General features: G+C 39.3%; 1 protein-coding gene across 1 annotated transcript in view; it reads left to right on the top strand.

The window, feature by feature from the left end:
* LOC113958913 (tyrosine 3-monooxygenase-like) overlaps positions 1–9,298 on the top strand; it is a 30,822-nt gene extending 21,524 nt beyond the window's left edge. The window contains exons 10-12 of the mRNA XM_027667558.1: positions 1,019–1,114; positions 6,594–6,727; positions 8,313–9,298. Of these exons, the coding sequence (XP_027523359.1) occupies positions 1,019–1,114; positions 6,594–6,727; positions 8,313–8,472 (390 nt within the window). The 3' untranslated portion in view covers positions 8,473–9,298. The remainder of the gene's footprint in view (positions 1–1,018; positions 1,115–6,593; positions 6,728–8,312) is intronic.
* Positions 9,299–17,405: the final 8,107 nt, after the last annotated feature.

Genomic DNA, 17,405 nt, shown 5'->3' with positions numbered 1-17,405 from the left:
TGAGAGCTGAAAGAACCTCACTAACTGGAATTCAAATACAGGATATCTAAAGAAACAGTAAAAAAAATTTCCTCCTCCTCCCATGTCTCATTTGGCAGTCAAAAAGGCCTCCTGCGAAATAAGCAGATACTCAAAAGACTTTTTGTTGTGAAATAATAAGAATCAACATTATTAACACAATAAAAATGTGTCATTATTAGCTGAACTGTAGAGAAAACAGCTCGGGATTCTGCAAAAAGAAACATCCTATCATGTTGTTTCTTTAATGATAAATTTTCAGGCTAAAAGCAAGTCATCAAAATTAAAAGGTATATGAAAAAGGGTGGGAGAAAGAAAGAGTACGTAGGATGAAGAATAGACAGAATAATATGGAGTTTCACATTATTTTACAAATTCTCTGCAGTTCTTTAAACAGGGTCCTGAGAATGCAGTACTTATGGCTAATCCAAAGCCAAGGTCTATCCCTGTGTATGAGGCAGCAAAGTGCTGTGTGTCTCTAAAGGAACCTTGAAGAGTTGTGATACAAAGCCATATTCTTGAAATGCCTCATTTACCATGTGTCCAGAACTGCCTGTTTCCTTAAATTTTATAATAAGGGAAGGACTAAAAGTTTGACAGAGCCAAGAGTTGCTTTTATCCCACTACTGTCCAGCAGGTAAAGAAGTATGGTCCTAAGCATGCTTTATCACAAGAAAGGCCCAGAGAAATGTATCTTTATTTTCTACTGGAACATGACAAAGATGTAATTGGTGTAATCTTGAAGGGTACTTTACCATTAATGGATAATCCATCCTTTTCTTTTTTTTTTGGAAGTGCAACAAGTTCTGAAAACATATATGTAACATTTAGTGTATTTTATATGTTAAGAGAAAAATAATTTTCTTAAAATATACAACTATAAAATTCAAAGATACAAATATACTAAAGACTAAGGATAAAAGACAATTAAAGGAAAAATGAGAAGCTTAAAAATCCCTCCTTTTTCAAACTGTTTTTCACAAGCTGTTCTTATTCCCAGCTCTATTGGTTCACTGTGGAGTTTGGTCTCTGCAAGCAAAATGGATTGATCAAAGCTTATGGGGCAGGACTGCTTTCATCTTATGGGGAGCTTATGGTATGTATCAAATGCAAAGTGTTGAAAGATTTATATAATCCAATTTTCTGAACTCTCTGGTAAAAGCAAATTATGTTCTTCTCCATAAACTGGTACAATTTATAATTCAGATTTTTCTTTTGCGAAGAAATTAATTCTCCCTTCCCAGAAGCTACTGAGCAGAGGAAAAACTACTGTGGTACCTGTCTTCCATCTAGAAATGAAATGCAATGAGAGCAACCATCCTATAAAATATTAGACCTGTAGTAATGCAGTTGACTTTAACATAAAACTCACGTACCTTTCTGAATTACTCACTAGAGGGCAATATTATGCCTACTATGAACTCTGCTGTTTCATCCATGCCATTGACATTCACACAGATATGAACCAGAAAGGCACTGACTGACTGGACCAAATAAAGTGCAAAGAAACTGTAAATAGCATGGACACTTACAAAAAGAAAATGTGTTAATATTTTACATTCCTAAATAAATTTCAAAACTAATTTCAGCTCTGTTTTACATAGATGAAAATCTGTGTACACAGGTTTGATAATGCCCTCCTTGGACAGATTAGCTGGGGAAAGAGGAACTGTACACCTTTACAGAAAGTTTACGGATTTCTCTTCCTTTGGACAAACAGCAGTTAGGAGAGATATTAACTTCTTAGTTTTGCAGAGCAATGTAGCAGGTAATGATTTTTTAATTGCAAAAGCTCTAAACTGGTATCAGTAGGTCTCAACTGCTTCAGGTTGTGCAGGTACTGGATGATTTTTTTAAATTTGGTAAGAGCTAAAGGAAAATAAATAAGACTCTTTTGAAGCATTTTTATAAACCAGAAACTTTTCTTTCTTTTTTTCATGGGAAATATATCTTAAGCTTAACACATAAACCAGCAGTGTAACAGGGCTACATTCACATGGAACAATTGCTGAATTAGCATAGCTTGGACTCCCATAACTGGAGATCTTTGGATTGTTATGACAATAAACATGTTGCAAAACTGTCCTAATGGTGTACAGTCAGCCCACTTCCCGTGTCAATTCAAGACGTTTAAAGTAGGAGTCCCAACAGAGGGGCAGCTGAAATTAACACAGAGAAAGGGGAACCCTCCCAGACATCAGCCGTCATTTTACCACTTGCTGAGTTTAGCACTGGTTTTCTCCCAAGACTTGTAATTTGGAGATTTTTGTGAGCAAAATCTGTAGAGAGCTTTCTCTCTTGAAAAGCTGAGAGATCTGCATGCTCCTTAGCCCTCCAGAGAAATACACATGACTTCCTTTCTACACAGCAGCCTGATCTTGGCCTGATTGCTCATGAACTTCAGTGTGCTAGCACTGCTGTAGCAGGCATCTGTGGAACAATGAAGCGTATTGCTTTGAAACAGCAGATCAATAAGCTCCCCTACCAATTAGGCTCCAGTGCAATGCATTTTGTTTATATGTCTATCTATTCTATGATAAGGCTGAAGCTACTCTTTATTTGAAAATCCTTCAGTACTTGCTATTCTCACTGCCAACAAACAGGAAAAATAAACTTGCATTTATTTACCTGGTAGAACCATAAAGATCCAGTGTCAAAGCACAGTTCAATGCAACATTAATTATAATCTACTTATCTTAATGTTTTATAGTTTTAAGTCAAATTTATTTACATGTTAAACAGGGTACTAAAGGGCACAGGTAATCATATTGCTGATACTTATGTAGCTTTCATAGCAATATACACCCCAGAATCCATCTGTATGATGTTGCCTCTTTTTTTCTGTATAATTTTGACACAGATGAAGGTAAAAAAGTCTCATCATAAAATGCTCGCTTTTGGAGAGTCTGGATTTCAGTGCACTGGATTTGTGCTCTCTCCCCTCTTTTTCCATCCTTTTCTTCCCCAGACACCAACAAACTCTTCTGCTTTTGATTAAAGCAGTAGGCAAGAACTGCTTGTGCACAAAACTGTGCTATATAACACAAAACTACAACTGCATCTTGAACTCCCTACCTCCGAGGCTGACAGTGGAAGTCATAACTATCTTTGGGTTGATAAATGGCAGTTTCCTTTCATTACTTGTATCAGTAGTTGTTGGGTAAAGCTACTGGATAAACTTTTAATAAAGCTGGCTCCACCTGGGTCTTCATCCATCATATTACTGAAAATACATGCAGATGTGATGGCATTGATATTCAATATGTAATGAAGAAGAATTATCCCCCTTCCAACAATGTGTTCATCTTGTACATAGCACCTAATTCTGAAGATGGGCAAGTAGTTAACAAGCAATGCTGTTATGCACCCTGTACAATCCCTGTGTGAGCTCTGCAAGTTCATCACTGTGTAGCTTCTGGGACAATGTCTTAGTGGTTCTGTGCACTTCACCTTGAGCATCTGAAACTTTTTATGTACAAGTTAATTATATCCATGGCTTTAGGTGCTGAAGTTTCCTTCTGTGGCTGACTGATTCATCTTTTTATTTAGAACCAAACTGAAATATAGAAATATTTCCATTTCACCCCTGTATTCTGCATAAGCATCTGATTCTAACTTCAGTATAGACAGTGGCAGTGCGAGTAAAGCAGTGAGGTCCTATGCATAAGCACCTGCTAGCAACCTGCAAATGCATGCCAACTTTTATACCAACTCTTTTACGGCTGAAGAGAGGAAATATGTGTAGTGCAGTATCTATTCATAAAAGATTTTTTGTTTTTTAGAAATAAAGCAGAGGCTAGACAGATCTGTTTGAGAAGATGAAGACTGGACTCATGACAGACTTCAGTTTCTTGAAAAACACAGTTTGCAGTTTTAGACTGGCACTTGGGAAAGCTCTAGATAAGTTTTGTTGCTGCTTGGGAGAAAGCCATTTTACATGTTAAAAATTATCTGCCACTCTTCTCAGTATGGGCCCCGAGGTGGGCTTCTGCATGGAGTTCCCAGACTTGATTCCCTATCATTCAGCTGATCGACATATTTGGCACAGGTAGTGAAGTTTTTGGCACTTTGTTAGCAGTGAATATAACAAGTACTGTAGGATTATCACTGCAGGTCATGTGTTGGAGGAGACACACTGCAGCAGCCTGTGCAAAGGAGGGTTTTCCTCATCACTGAAGGCTTCTAGACCAGGAATAGCAGGATGATTTGGCCGTTGAGGAGGCAATAAGGGCAGGAGTTACTAAGGTTAAATGGTTAGCTACAAGAAGAGAACACCTAAGCAGCTGAAGAGGGTGAGCACCAGTACATCCAGCTAATGTGGTATGAGAACTTAGCATCACCAAGAAGCCTGGGAACATCCCTGAACTGCAGCCTGGACTGACTCTCTGTGGGTGTGTGACTGCAACCCAGGGAACCACATCCTGACTATGAAATCTTCAAAACATTTCCCTTTGCTCCACAGCACACACTCTCAGCAGCTTAAACTCAGCTTCAGGTAGATATTTGCTTTGGATGAACTGATCCTACCCAAACTCAGGGCAAAACATGGGGGAAAGGCAGAGGATGAGAGGTAGAGCTAGACAATATCTGCATGAGTCTTGCACTTGAATCCCTGTTATTTAACAAATGATTTGGTAACAGCAGCTATATATCAGAGGGATAACCATACCCGAGTCTAAACTGAACAGTTGTAATGGGTCTGACTGCTGGCCAAACTTGCCTCCTCTGAACTGTAAGAATTCCTCCCCGACAGCTCTCAGTATTGCACTGTTTATTTCACTATATTCTGTCAGCTGTTCTACATTATCCAAAATGCTTCTTCTGTTAACACTCAGCTGGACTCTGTCCTACATACTGTAAAATCTTATGGCTCATACCGCACTTCTGGCAACACTCAGTGCTACATATGCTTTTCTTGCAGCACAACTAGTACTTAACTTTTAGAGGCCTTTAAGGCCATCCAGTTTCAAGATGAACTTCCACTGAAATCAACGGGATTTCAGTTCTGCTTCAACACTGACAGCATAGCGGGACCCCTGTCAGGTTTTGAGTTTCTGAAATCTTTTCCCATTAGTCCCCAGAGCTTCTAAGATTCTAAGAGCAGCCTCATGTTTGTGTATACACCAACCATCTTAGATTGTATGAGTGCTCTCCAAAGTTTATTCTTCAATTACACACTGAAATGAAGAGCAAGAAAAACACCATCTTTTAGCATTTTATATTATTGTTCTTTTTTTTTTCCTTTAAAGCCATGTATGTATTTCTGCACCAGTTCTGCAGCACATCGGTCTCCTGGTTAAGGCAGGCCTCCAGTGATGGAGAGTTCAGGCCTGGTTCAGTGAAATATCAAAAAATAGGCTTAAGGATACTGTCTGAATTTTTCCAGTTAGCAGACTGAACTGAAAGTCTTCTGCTGTGTCACCCACTCTTACCAGTTATTTACAAGTACCATAAGAGTTGGCATTTGGATTATAAAATAGCGAAGGGAGCCTTCTGAAGGCTGAGGAAGGAGAGAAAAAGGCAAAGAGGCAGATATGAAAGAAGGGGTGGGTACTAAAAGACTGTCCCTAGGAGGATGAGACAGTCTGAAGGTGGATAAAATGGTTTTAACATTGACTGAGATCGGTTGCCTTTTTCCTTTTTGTTTGCACCCAGGGCACTTCACCACAGCGTCTGTGGGACACCAACCTGGGCAACTAGAGGCACAACCAGCTTTCAGGCACATCTATGATGCAGTTTAAATGTCACTAGAGCTGAGCTAGCTTTAAAGGACATCATTTGGGTTTCAGGGGCAGACAAACTGTCTAGGAACTCACTTTAAGCCTGACCTGTGTTGCCTTCCTAGGATTCTGTGATGGTGTTAAGCTGGTGTCTGGTTTAAAGGTATCTCCAGTATATGTAAACAAATGATAAAGATGTGCCTATGGAATGCAATGTGGACAGAAGTGGCTTCTGTAATCCTCCTGTTTGCCTGAGGGACAATGTAAAAGAACTTGAGACGAACATATAAAAGAACCTCCGTGGGTCCAAAAACACAAACACGCACACACAGAGGATACTGCTTATTTATATTTTGGGCTTCAAGGAAGATTTTAGGCTGCTATACTGACCTAGGAGCTGTGCATAAAACACAGAAGCATTCTATCTGTTCTTCAGTACAGGAAATGTGAGATTTGTGACATGGGCAAGGGGGCTTTGAAGTACTGCTGCACAGGACTGGGAATCTTCTATGATACTAGTTGAAGAAAAGTAGCATGATATTATTTTCTTCCAGATACTTATATTTTGGGAAGTGCCATAGACTTTCCCTTCCATGTCTGGGAACATGGCTCTGGTATCCAGTAGTCCATCAATATAATATAGGAAATATATATTTCTTTTTTTTTAATTTATTTTTTTAATATTTATTATTTGGTTTATTAACTGGTAATTATGAAAATCAGCTTTGACCTGTGAAAGAACAGGACTTGATATTACCCCTAACTATTCCACGAAGAGAATTTCACAGTCCAGCAGGGACTAATTCTTTCTCTGTTCATTCACCTGCTCTAACCTGTGTTGTTCCTGCTACAAAGTATGCTTTGTCAAACAAGCCAGAGTACAAGCCTTTTGATCCAGAAGTGACTGCAGTTCACCCCTATCAGGATCAAGCCTTCCAGCCTGTCTATTTCGTAGCAGAAAACTTTGAAGATGCCAAGGTCAAGCTTCAGTAAGTAAAGTGATTGTGGGTATTTTCATTGAGGGGGTCACACTGGCTTGAGTCTTAATCTCAAATACATCTACCACTATTGCAATAACCATGCCAGGCTAACTCATTGCATCTGCTTAATGGCTTTTTTGCAACAAAATTAAACATGATCTTGTTTATCTCAGAAAAGCTTCATAAAAATTCAGAATTATATCTTGCTATGCCCTGTCCCATACTTAATCTTAACAATGCTTTGTTTTAGCATCTTCTTAAGTAAAGTCTGTAACTAATAGTGAGAGTGCAGTCCCACCCTATGTGCTAGTCCATACAAATAGGAGGCCATGAAGAACTGATTTACCCAAGGTCACACAGAAATTTTATAGCAGTCTCAGGAATTAACATGGATCAGCGGGGGGCTTAAAAACAAGATTGCTTTTCTCCTCCGATTATATCTGCACAAGAATGCAGAATCAGCATTCACAGGCAATATAATTTCTACACAGTAGCTGACTGCAATCCAAATGACATTATTTCAAATTAGCTCGAGGTGTTTCTAAACATATTTCTTTAACTGTATTATGCTATGCAGTAAGGATTTTTTTTCTTTTTCTTTTCTTTTTTTTTTTTTTTTTAAAGTAAGTAGAGTTTAAATTCTGGCCTTCGTCTCCAACAGTTAGAACAACATGACCAATTCTGGCTGGAGGCTGATTGTAGAGCTACTGGGGAGCATGTAGGAGCTGAAATGAGGAATTTATTAGAAGAAAAGAACCTGAGCCAGACTTCTTCCCTACTGTCCCCACCTCTTCCCCAGAAGCACTGTCTGCTGGGGCTATAGCAATGGCTAATTAGGCTCCTCATCTTAAATCTGAATGTTCACATCAAATTTTTAATATGTGTAAAAACGTAGGTGAGAACTTACTGGCAGAAGAGAGAGGACTTGCAGAGCATTTGACTCAGGCAAACCTGGAAAGAACATACGAGGACAAGGAATACACCATTCTCAGACTTGAAGCTTTTTAATAAGTTTTTTCAAGACAGTTACACAGCCAAAGCTGCTCAAAATAACCAAAGGCACAAGAATCTGTCAGCACAGAAAACATATGGCAACATCAGTACAGGGGGTTCCTACCAGTGTGTACTTAATGGAAATATTGTCAAAAATGGCAAGCAATCATGTTTTTTTCTTTTAATAGAGACAGAAAAATAGAGGATGCCTAGTATCAACAGGTTTTTAGAATTTTACGCAGAAAGAGCTACTCCAGGTTATTTCTTGGAAGTGAAGGCGGCAGACATGCTGTGCTCCTGCATTCCTCAGCTTGTGGTTGTAATAACTCTGAATTGTGTTAGTGTAGAACTGTGAGAGCACAGACGAGTCTAAGCCAGCCACACTGAAAAGAAGGCACTGCAGATCTTCAGGGCTGCAAGTAGTTCTGCCATGGGGAGAATGTACTGCACCAGACAGCATTAAAGAGTATCGTGAGGATGTGTCAGTGCAGCCTCTGCTCCCCAATAAGTCCATGACCACACAGTGAGAAATTAGGTCCTGCAGGTTTTACACTTAAGGAAGTGCCTTTTGAACTAGAAGCTCTGTCTTCTTCCCCCACAGAAACTACACAATGAAGATCAAGAAGCCTTTTGCTCTGTACTATGACCCCTTCACCAACAGCGTTGAAATTATGAACACACCACAGAAAGTCAAGAAGGCACTCTGTCAGATGAAAGAGGAACTAAAAAACCTCTGCTTGGCCCTTGAAAACATCTCTTAAAACTACAGCAGTTCATCTCACCTGTCACTGAGATACTTGAAGGTGGTTTCAGCACTTTCAGAGTTAGTGATGAAGCTGTAGTTGTATGCAAAAATCTTTAATGTGCAAACCAGCTCAGTTTATCTAATCTTTTCACTGTAATTTATGCTGCTGACTTAAACACATTAGTAAGTTCCTATTTAGTATGTTTCAATGACACGAAAGACCAAATTATTCCCATTTTTGGTAGGTGATATGAGCTACATCTGTTTGCAGTGTATTTATTTGTTATTGGACTTTATTGGGTTTTTTATTCCCCTGTCACCTTTTCAAGTTATCTATCACAAAATAGCACAGTAACTTTTCATCCACACAGTCCTTTATTTGCTGCCTTCATGACATGATCACAACCACTTAGGTTGGCTAGCTGCCTACAGTTAGCAGTCCTTGCAGCTAGCTCATTGCTGCTAGCAATTATTATCAACTACTGTGCCCACAAACTATGAATGGTTCCCTTACAATGTGCAAATACAAAACTTTGTAGGAGGAACACTTTAGTTCTGCTCACTATTTATTTTTTAAAATACTCATTCAGTAGCCTTCAAATATGACAAAAAGATTTCCTGCCGCATTTCAGATCACAGAATATTTATACTTTGGCTAAAAGAAAAAGCAGAAAATAAAAGGCCCAAGATGCTCTGGCTCTGTCACATAGAAGGGTGCTTAATTTGAATAAGAAATTTGAATTCTGAGGAGAAGATTTTTGTGTAAGGAAAGATTTGCAAAGAGGTCTTTAAGAGATAGGCTTCTGTTGGTTTTTCATGGCATTCAGATTCTCCAGGATACCTTTAAAAATCTTTGCTTCTTATTGATGTCATGATGATTGTAGTAATAATCAAAAGGTCAAATATATGGAACATCTAGTGGAAAACCTAGGATCAACCACTAGCAGCTGTATAGCCTTGCTATGGAACAAATATCTGATATGTACTCCAATTCATCTTGTTTGCCTCTCCAGCCCCTCTCTGAGATGTTCCTGAAATTTATCTACAATCTGCAGGTCGTGTTTCCTAGAATCAATCTAATAAGTGCCTATTCCAGAGTTTCATGTTCTTCTTGTCCCCTTCCTTCCTCTACTATTCACAAATAGAAAGCTTAGGAAAAGAAGGCAATGCTCAAGACAGGAAGGATTCCATCTCCTCTTAGCAGCAGTACAAACACATGGGGTTGATGCAGGCTACAGGTATGGCATAAGCAGGCAAAATGTGGATCTCATGGCTCAAGCTGGGTGATAGTGATCCACGAATGTAATTCATCCTGTGCAGCTTAGAAGCTCTACTCATTTATTCAAAAGTGTGTTTAGCACGTGGCAGACAGCTTCCCTGTCCACTGCTCCCCACCAGCTGCCAGTGTACAGGGTCTGAACTCTGAGGTAAATGTGGGGTGGTTTGGCTCTTGATGGAAAAGGAGTTATCATCCCTTCCTGAACTGGTCGCTGTGGGATAGGAGCACGTACACAGACAGTCACAACAGAGCAATCCACATGCTGTTACTTCATGCAGAGCTTATCTCACTGTAATTTTTCCATGCGCCAGACTCTAAAGAAACTGTCTTATTGAAAGTTAATGGAATGCTGTCTCTTAAACCTTCATGTCTACAAGCACTTCAGCAAATTTTCCCATGGGTAGTAATACTCAAGATCTGGGGAGCTGTTGCAAATGCTTGATTTTATTAAAGTGTGGTGATGCCTGAAAAATTTGGAAGTATCTTGACAAAAATGGTTATGAGACCCCCTTTCTCACAACAGCAGGAGCATCCCAAGCTTTTTTTTTTTTTTTTTTTCAAGTCCAGGATTCTTCTGTTCTATTCCAGAAGAACACTTGCATATCATAAACCCTGTTTTGCTAGAAATTCAGCCAAGGACAGAGCTGAAGTGGGTTCCTTTCCTTCCAGTATATTTCTGCTGTGATGGAGGATGATCTCTGAGCATGCTTTTATGGATTTAATTCTACTTATCCTGCTCATAAACACACACACACAAATACCATTTCTCCTCAGAGCAATTTGTTTCCTTACATATTGTAATAATTTATCTGTCTGCTTCCTGCCAATTGGTGCATAGGCAAAAATGTTTGATAGCTCACAACAGATTGTTTTCAGAAGTATTATTTTCATCAATCAGTCCTTTTACAGTGAAAATTGAATCATGTGCTCCAGCTCTGTGTATTTTCTTTTTCTTTCTTTTTAAGTGGAAGATAATGCCAGAGCGGAAGAGCTATCAAAATATTTTCTATAGACGGATTCTGTAGGCCATAGGGTCTTTTTCATGTATTCCCTCTGAAATGGTTGAATGTGGAATTTAGACTTGAGTTTGGCTATTACTCAGAACAGACCTATATTTGGAAGAAATGAGAGACCTGATGGATTTGTTTTGCCCAAGGCCTCACACTTTCCTTGGAGGGACTCCAGGCCCGCCCACACACCCTTGTCTTTTCCAGTTCCTGTAGCAAGGAGAGAAAAAGAAGCCATTTGGAGCCAGATTCTCCCACCCTTACACACGCTGAGTAGTACCCAATCTCTCGAGCAATCCCAGTGACAGTACTGAGCCTGTCTAAGGTGCTGTACACAGACCACAAGAGTGGGATTATCAAAGCCACTGTGGGTGTACTTGCATTTTTTTATTGTCTTAGTGATAGTCAGCTGGCATATTTGACTAGGGGAGGCTCCTCCAGTGAAACTTAGTGGAGCTGCAAAAGTAATGGATTTGGCTACTTGCACTTTTAAGATGTGTAAATGTTTTTCCAAAGGAGGTAAATCTGACCCTCCTTCCTCAGGCAGAACCTACCCCAGGATAGCCATGTTTGACACTCCTCTCTAAGAAGGTCCAAATTCTTTTCTTTTTATTCAATGTAGTGACAAACAAAAGTCTTCAGGGTTACATCCTTATGAGTTACACTAGTCATTCTGCTCTTCCAATAGTCATTCTTTCACTTCCTCACAGAAGCCAAGAAGTACCTCATACTCCTGTCAGTCTAAGGCAGCAGTGATGGGAAAGGCAGCAATGGGGCCTCCTGATGAAAATAATGGCACAGAGGAAAAAGCACCAACCAGTAAAAATATGTCTTTTTGTCAGTTTGCATTTCAGCAGTTTTGTATTAATCTTACACAAGAAGGTTCCAAAGCCAAGTAAAACACATCTTGTGACTTGAAACTGAACTGATGAACTCCCCATGGGTCCTTTGCTTATCCTGATAAACTTATTTTTCCTAGATGGAGTGCATTTAGAGCAAAATAGTGTATGTTATTAAATCTGTACTGTGTTGTTCTGTTATACATGGGAGAGTTAGTAAATTCAGTTTGTGGGTTTGGGTTTGTTTTGTTTTTTTGGTTAACCAAGTCTGTCCTCTACCAATTTTGGTCCACCTTCAAGTCTCCAGCTGCTTCACTGCTTCCCTGCAGATTTGCTAGGGATGCCAAGGGTACCACTGTGTAAGGAGAATACACAGTTATGCAATTTGGGGAATTTGGCAGGACAGGAAGAGGAAATTTAGGCTGGCCTCCCACCCACTCCCATGAGAAACAGTGTTGTATTACAATGCAGAGCTGTCATCCTCAGAAAGACCTTCTCAATCATTTCCCTTTTGTTCCCTTAACATTTTGATCTTTATACTACCTGGTGAATGTAAACCTTATTTAACCACTTCAAGAAAGGCCAGCAGGGGGGAAAAAAAAAAAAAGAAAAAAGAGAAAGACCTTCCAAGAAGAAAAAATTCATTACCCTAAGTCTTCCTTATCTCTGATGATCTGTGAATGAAGAAGAAAACAAATCAAAGCAAGCTTCCATGGAAATGATAGCATATTCCTGAAGAAACCTAAAACATTTAATTCTTCCATGTACAACCACACGAATGAAGATCTCCTTACACCCATCACTGAAATGTCATCATTTACCCAGTAAATCATGACCATCAACTAACCATGCATAGAAGTGTTACATGACTTCTTGAGTCAGGAAGTGAAGCTACCAGGAAAAACCCTCCAGTAGCTTTGCCTTAAACACAAACTGCAAAAACATAAGGCTCTCTGGAGCCTGCTTCCATAGATATCCTACAGCATGGAGAAATTCCAGTTGGCATAGAAACAGAGGGGTATATACATACATCCCTGATAATCTCACCCACCACTAATCAGGAGTTTATACATGGGCTTTGAGATTCAGTTAGAAGACATTACTTTGCAGCATTCTTCAGCTGGCGCATGATCAGAGGTTGGCAGAAAGGGTTACTGGCTGTATCGTATTAAATATACATTAAGTTTAGGTAATGCTGGTGGCTGAGGCCCAAAGTGAAAGCAAATCTCTGGCACCCTCTCCCACCACAAAAATTCCTCAGGGGAAAGAAAGACAGACTAGAAAAAGAGTCTGGCTGACAACTGGCAGAGCAAAGGGATGAGGAACCTAAAGCACCGGTGGATAGGCCTGAAACATGTTTGCTTTGCATATGCTGTTTCATTATACTTGAGAAACGTTTCTGTCTGAAAGGGAGCTTTTTAGTGTAAAGGAAGAAATTTGGAGGCGTTTAGGTTAGTTAAGACTTTTTAATCATGCCTGAGGAGTGTTATCCTTATCTAAGGCATTTACTTTCAACATGGGGTGCAAAGCTTGGAAAGTAGAAAAGGCATCTTTAGAAAAGAGTTTTTTACATGGTGAGTGGAAAAGAACACACAGAGAAGAGCAATAAGACTTGTGAAGGGTCTGGAACACATTTCTTGTGAGGAACCACCAGGGGAGCTGGGTTTATTTAGTCTAGAGAAGAAATGGCTCAAGGGCACCTCATTGCTCTCTACAACTACCTGAAAGGAGGTTATAGCAAGATGGGGCCAGTCTATTCTGCTGTGCCTGCAGTGAGAGGACAAGAGGAAATGGCCTTAAGCTGAGACAGGGGAGATTCAGATCAGATATTAGAAAAAAAATTTTTCACTTCTAGGGTAGTCAGACATCAGAACAGGTTGCCCAAAGAGGTGGTGTTCAAGCAGCACCTGGATCTGGTGATATGGTTTAGGAGTTACAATGGTAATGCTGGGTGGGCCATTGGATTGAATGATCTTGAAGGTCTCTTCTAAACTTTATGATTTTATGATTCTATGAGAGCTGAAGCTGACCAGGCCTTGCTGCCTTGCGAGACATCAGAGTCCTAAATTTTGAGAAGGCTGTCTCAGGAAGGAAAAGTGAACAGCTGGCCAAGCACTGACCCTCAAAATGAAGACTGTAAAATTTTTATTCCTTGAACTGTATGATAGGAGCTGTCTTCTACCCTAACTACTTTTTCAAGAGTTTGTTTTTAACTTTAGTTTAAAATTTTATCTATTGATCCCTTCGATTTGTGTTTGCAGATGGGGAAAATTAAGCCACTGAACAGGAGAAAGTTCAATATTATTTTCCCAGGGGTTTGGGTGAAACTTGAGCAACACATGGACACTCTAATTTTAAACCTGACCCTTGCCGAAGGCAAATAAGACCTGGCAAAATGGTTACACTTGGGTAAAAGAGGTGACAGCTACCATATCATGTATTGAAACCAAACCTCTACTCCCATCCACAACCAGTGGTGTTAATCTTCAAGGTACATCTTTCACAACATTAACTGTGATAGATTTAAACATAAATTACTGAATATAAAATATAGCACCTAACACCTCCCAGGTACAGTAACTAGAAGAATTCTCCAGTTTGGAAGTTGAGTGGCTGTTTTATAAAAATTTTAGATACCATTTACAATGATGTGGCTTATTTCATCTGTCACTGAAGATGTGGAGTTTGAGCATGGTGTGCAATAAAATAGAATACACTGCTGACTTTAGTGAAGCCAGTTTGACTTGATCCCACAGAATCAACAGCTAAATTTCTGTTAGCAGGATAATAGATAAAATTTGGAAGTAACAAATAAAGGATCTATTTATAGTTATACCACTGTGCAGCATTTAGTACTTTCCTCTTATATTTACTGACAGACAAAAAATCACCAACTGTCAGTATGATGAAATATTCCTTGAAGTGGTAGACTGGCACACTTAAAATACTCTGATATAAACAGACAATTACAATGAACATGCAGAAGGAAAATATTTATTAATTTTTTTAATTATCAAATGTTGTCTTTCGATAACATCCGACAAGATGACACAGATGATCATCATTATGTTTTGTACAAGACTGTTAGAAACAGTCTCAATAGAACCCATTAAAAAAGCCTGTTTTTAAGTATTTCCTGAATGAATCCCAAAACTGATGGGTTAGAAATGGAATGTGTGTTGGATGATGATATGAATTTTGTACAGTGTTTAAGTCTTGTACTTCAGACATTTCATTTGGTTCTGACTCTTGCATTAGTTCATATTTCTTGGTTTAAATCTGAGTAAACAAAATTATTTAACTTGATTCCTGCATCTCTAGTATCCTACAAAGGCAGGCTTTGCAACTGAATCTGAAGTTTTGCCCCTTTATGAAACATTGTGTTAGCTGCAGAGAGGTTGAGGAGGAAGGAGTTTTTGCAAATGAAAGTTGCTAGCCAGTGTTACTTGTTATAACTTTCAATTACCAGTCTTTATCCCTGCGCAGAAAGCAAGTCAGAATTTACCAGAATGGACTTTCCATTACCAATATATCATCCAATATTGCTATCATGTACCTACACAGTTTGGGAATAATTCCACCCCATCACTATTTCGGTACTGGTTTTCTGATGATATTACCTGTTTGGGTTGTGGGCAAACCATACAAGCACAATTTCTCTGTGTTTTGTAAGTACACCATTTGTTTCTGTATTGCTATATTACTTGATTAAATGGAGTTAAAGATAGATAGATAGATAGATAGATAGATAGATAGATAGATAGATAGATAGATAGATAGATAGATAAAAAATATTTTCATGGAGAAAATTGACTTTCTATTACCTTGACATCTCTATTTGTCCAGGAACCAGACTGAAAACACGAAGTAAAGAAGCAATGATGTCATTATACGTAGAACTAGAGAACACATCACTCTTTACTATTTAAATAGAAAAGATGGTCTGTACAAAGTCTTTCCTGACTAATTTCTAAAAATTGCTCCTCACATTCAAGCAGTTTACCAAAACCTTTAAGTGCTGGCTAACAGCTGAAAACACTAAATTTATTACAGTGGACTACAGGGCCCATATGCTTCCTACTGATGACTTAGTTCTGTATTCTAAGCTGCTAAAATATGTAGTACAACAGTTTCAGAAGAGCTATCTTGGGCTGTGCTTCACGGTGTACTATGTCGCCTGAGAATTCAGGAAAGGAAGTTCAGGTTTTTTGCTTTCTAATATATCAGTTTTGATATTGTGGAACCCTGTTTATATTCGTGTGCAAGACAGAGCAAGGTAAATTATATTGTTTAGGAAACATGGAGCAATAGGAAATATTTTTTTACTTAAGGACCCCTGCTCAAAGAAGTGAGGAAAAATGTACTCCTGTAGTTGAGGGCACCACCAAAAAACACCAAGAACTGTTTTACTCAGAATTCCTCCTACAAAACCATCACAAAATCTTCTGCTAGCAATTTCTCTCCAGAGAAACAGGTTCAGAATTTGCCACATTTCCAGACTTCCACCCTCAGTAAAGAAGTTATTTTCAGTATTACATGAAAAACATTCACTAGCAAGATCTTGGTAGATGAAATTAAGACTAAGTTCCATAGTACACAAGATGTTACTCCACAGCAGCTCTGCTATTTCACACTATTGGTCAGTGGAAGAGAAAAACAAAAGGACAGTAGATGAGAAAATATGGGAGAGTCCTGGATTCACGGCAGTCCTGTGTAGCGATTTTGCTGTGCTTGAGACAAAATAAGAGGTGAGTGATCTAATCCTGAATTAAAGGATCGCTCTTACACAGAGCTGGAGTGGAAGAGCACCTGCAGTGCACTTACTGTTCCTCATGCCCTTGGCATATCCTGTGCTTATGCCACACAAAAAGATAATACAGACTTTGGTCTTTTCCATGTCCGTGTAAGACAGAAGCTGGGGCTTGAGGGGAGCTGTGATGTTTCAATAAATTTCTTTGGAAAACAGTAGAAGTAGGGCAGGGAAAAGTGCTGAAGAGAGCATGAGGACTCACGTCCCACAAAAACTGTGGGCTGAATGTTATCCTGAAAGTGGAATCAAGACATAGAAATGTTTTTCCTCTCTCTGCCAAAAAGGGAACAAGAAGTTGTATGTAGGAGCATTGGTCTTGTCAGAACTGTGTCTGGAATAATGAATATGTCACTGTACAGAATCAGAGAGTTTGGAAGGGACCTCTGGAGATGGCGTAGTCCAACACCCTACTCAGAACAGGGTTAACTAGAGCATGTTGCTCAGTATTGTGTCCAATCAGGCTTTGAATATCTCCAAGGACAGAGACTACACAACCTCTCAGGGCAGCCTGTTTTAGTGTTTGACCATTAACAGTATTAAAAAAAAAACAACAACCCTTTTCACATTTAAACAGAATTTCATATGTTTGATTTTGTGCCCATTTCCTCTGTCCCAGGATACTGATGAGAAGGCTCTCTACCTTCTTTACTCTCCCCATGAGGTATTTATACACATTACTAGGATCCCACTGTCTCCACTGTCCCAGGCTGAATAGTTCCAGCTCTCTCAGTATCTTCCTGTATGTCACATGCTCCAATCTATAAATAATCTTCACATTCCTTCATTAGACTTGCCCCAGTATGTCTGTCCTTGTCCTTGTGGCTGCAGCACTTCAGATGTGGGTTCACCAGTGATGAGAAGAAAGGAAGGATCACCTATCTCCATCTGCCTGCAACAGCCTTTCTAATGCAGCCCAGGGTGCTGTTAGCCATCTTTGCTTCAAGGACAGATTCCTGGCTTATGGTCAATTTGTTGTCCATCAGTTCTCCCTAGCCATCTGACCTTTTCTGCCAA

Source organism: Corapipo altera, unplaced genomic scaffold, assembly GCF_003945725.1.
Source record: "Corapipo altera isolate COAL_440 unplaced genomic scaffold, ASM394572v1 1, whole genome shotgun sequence".
Taxonomy (NCBI): Eukaryota; Metazoa; Chordata; class Aves; order Passeriformes; family Pipridae; genus Corapipo; species Corapipo altera.
The sequence above is the reverse complement of the archived record's forward strand: the minus strand, read 5'-3'. Positions and strand labels throughout refer to the sequence as shown.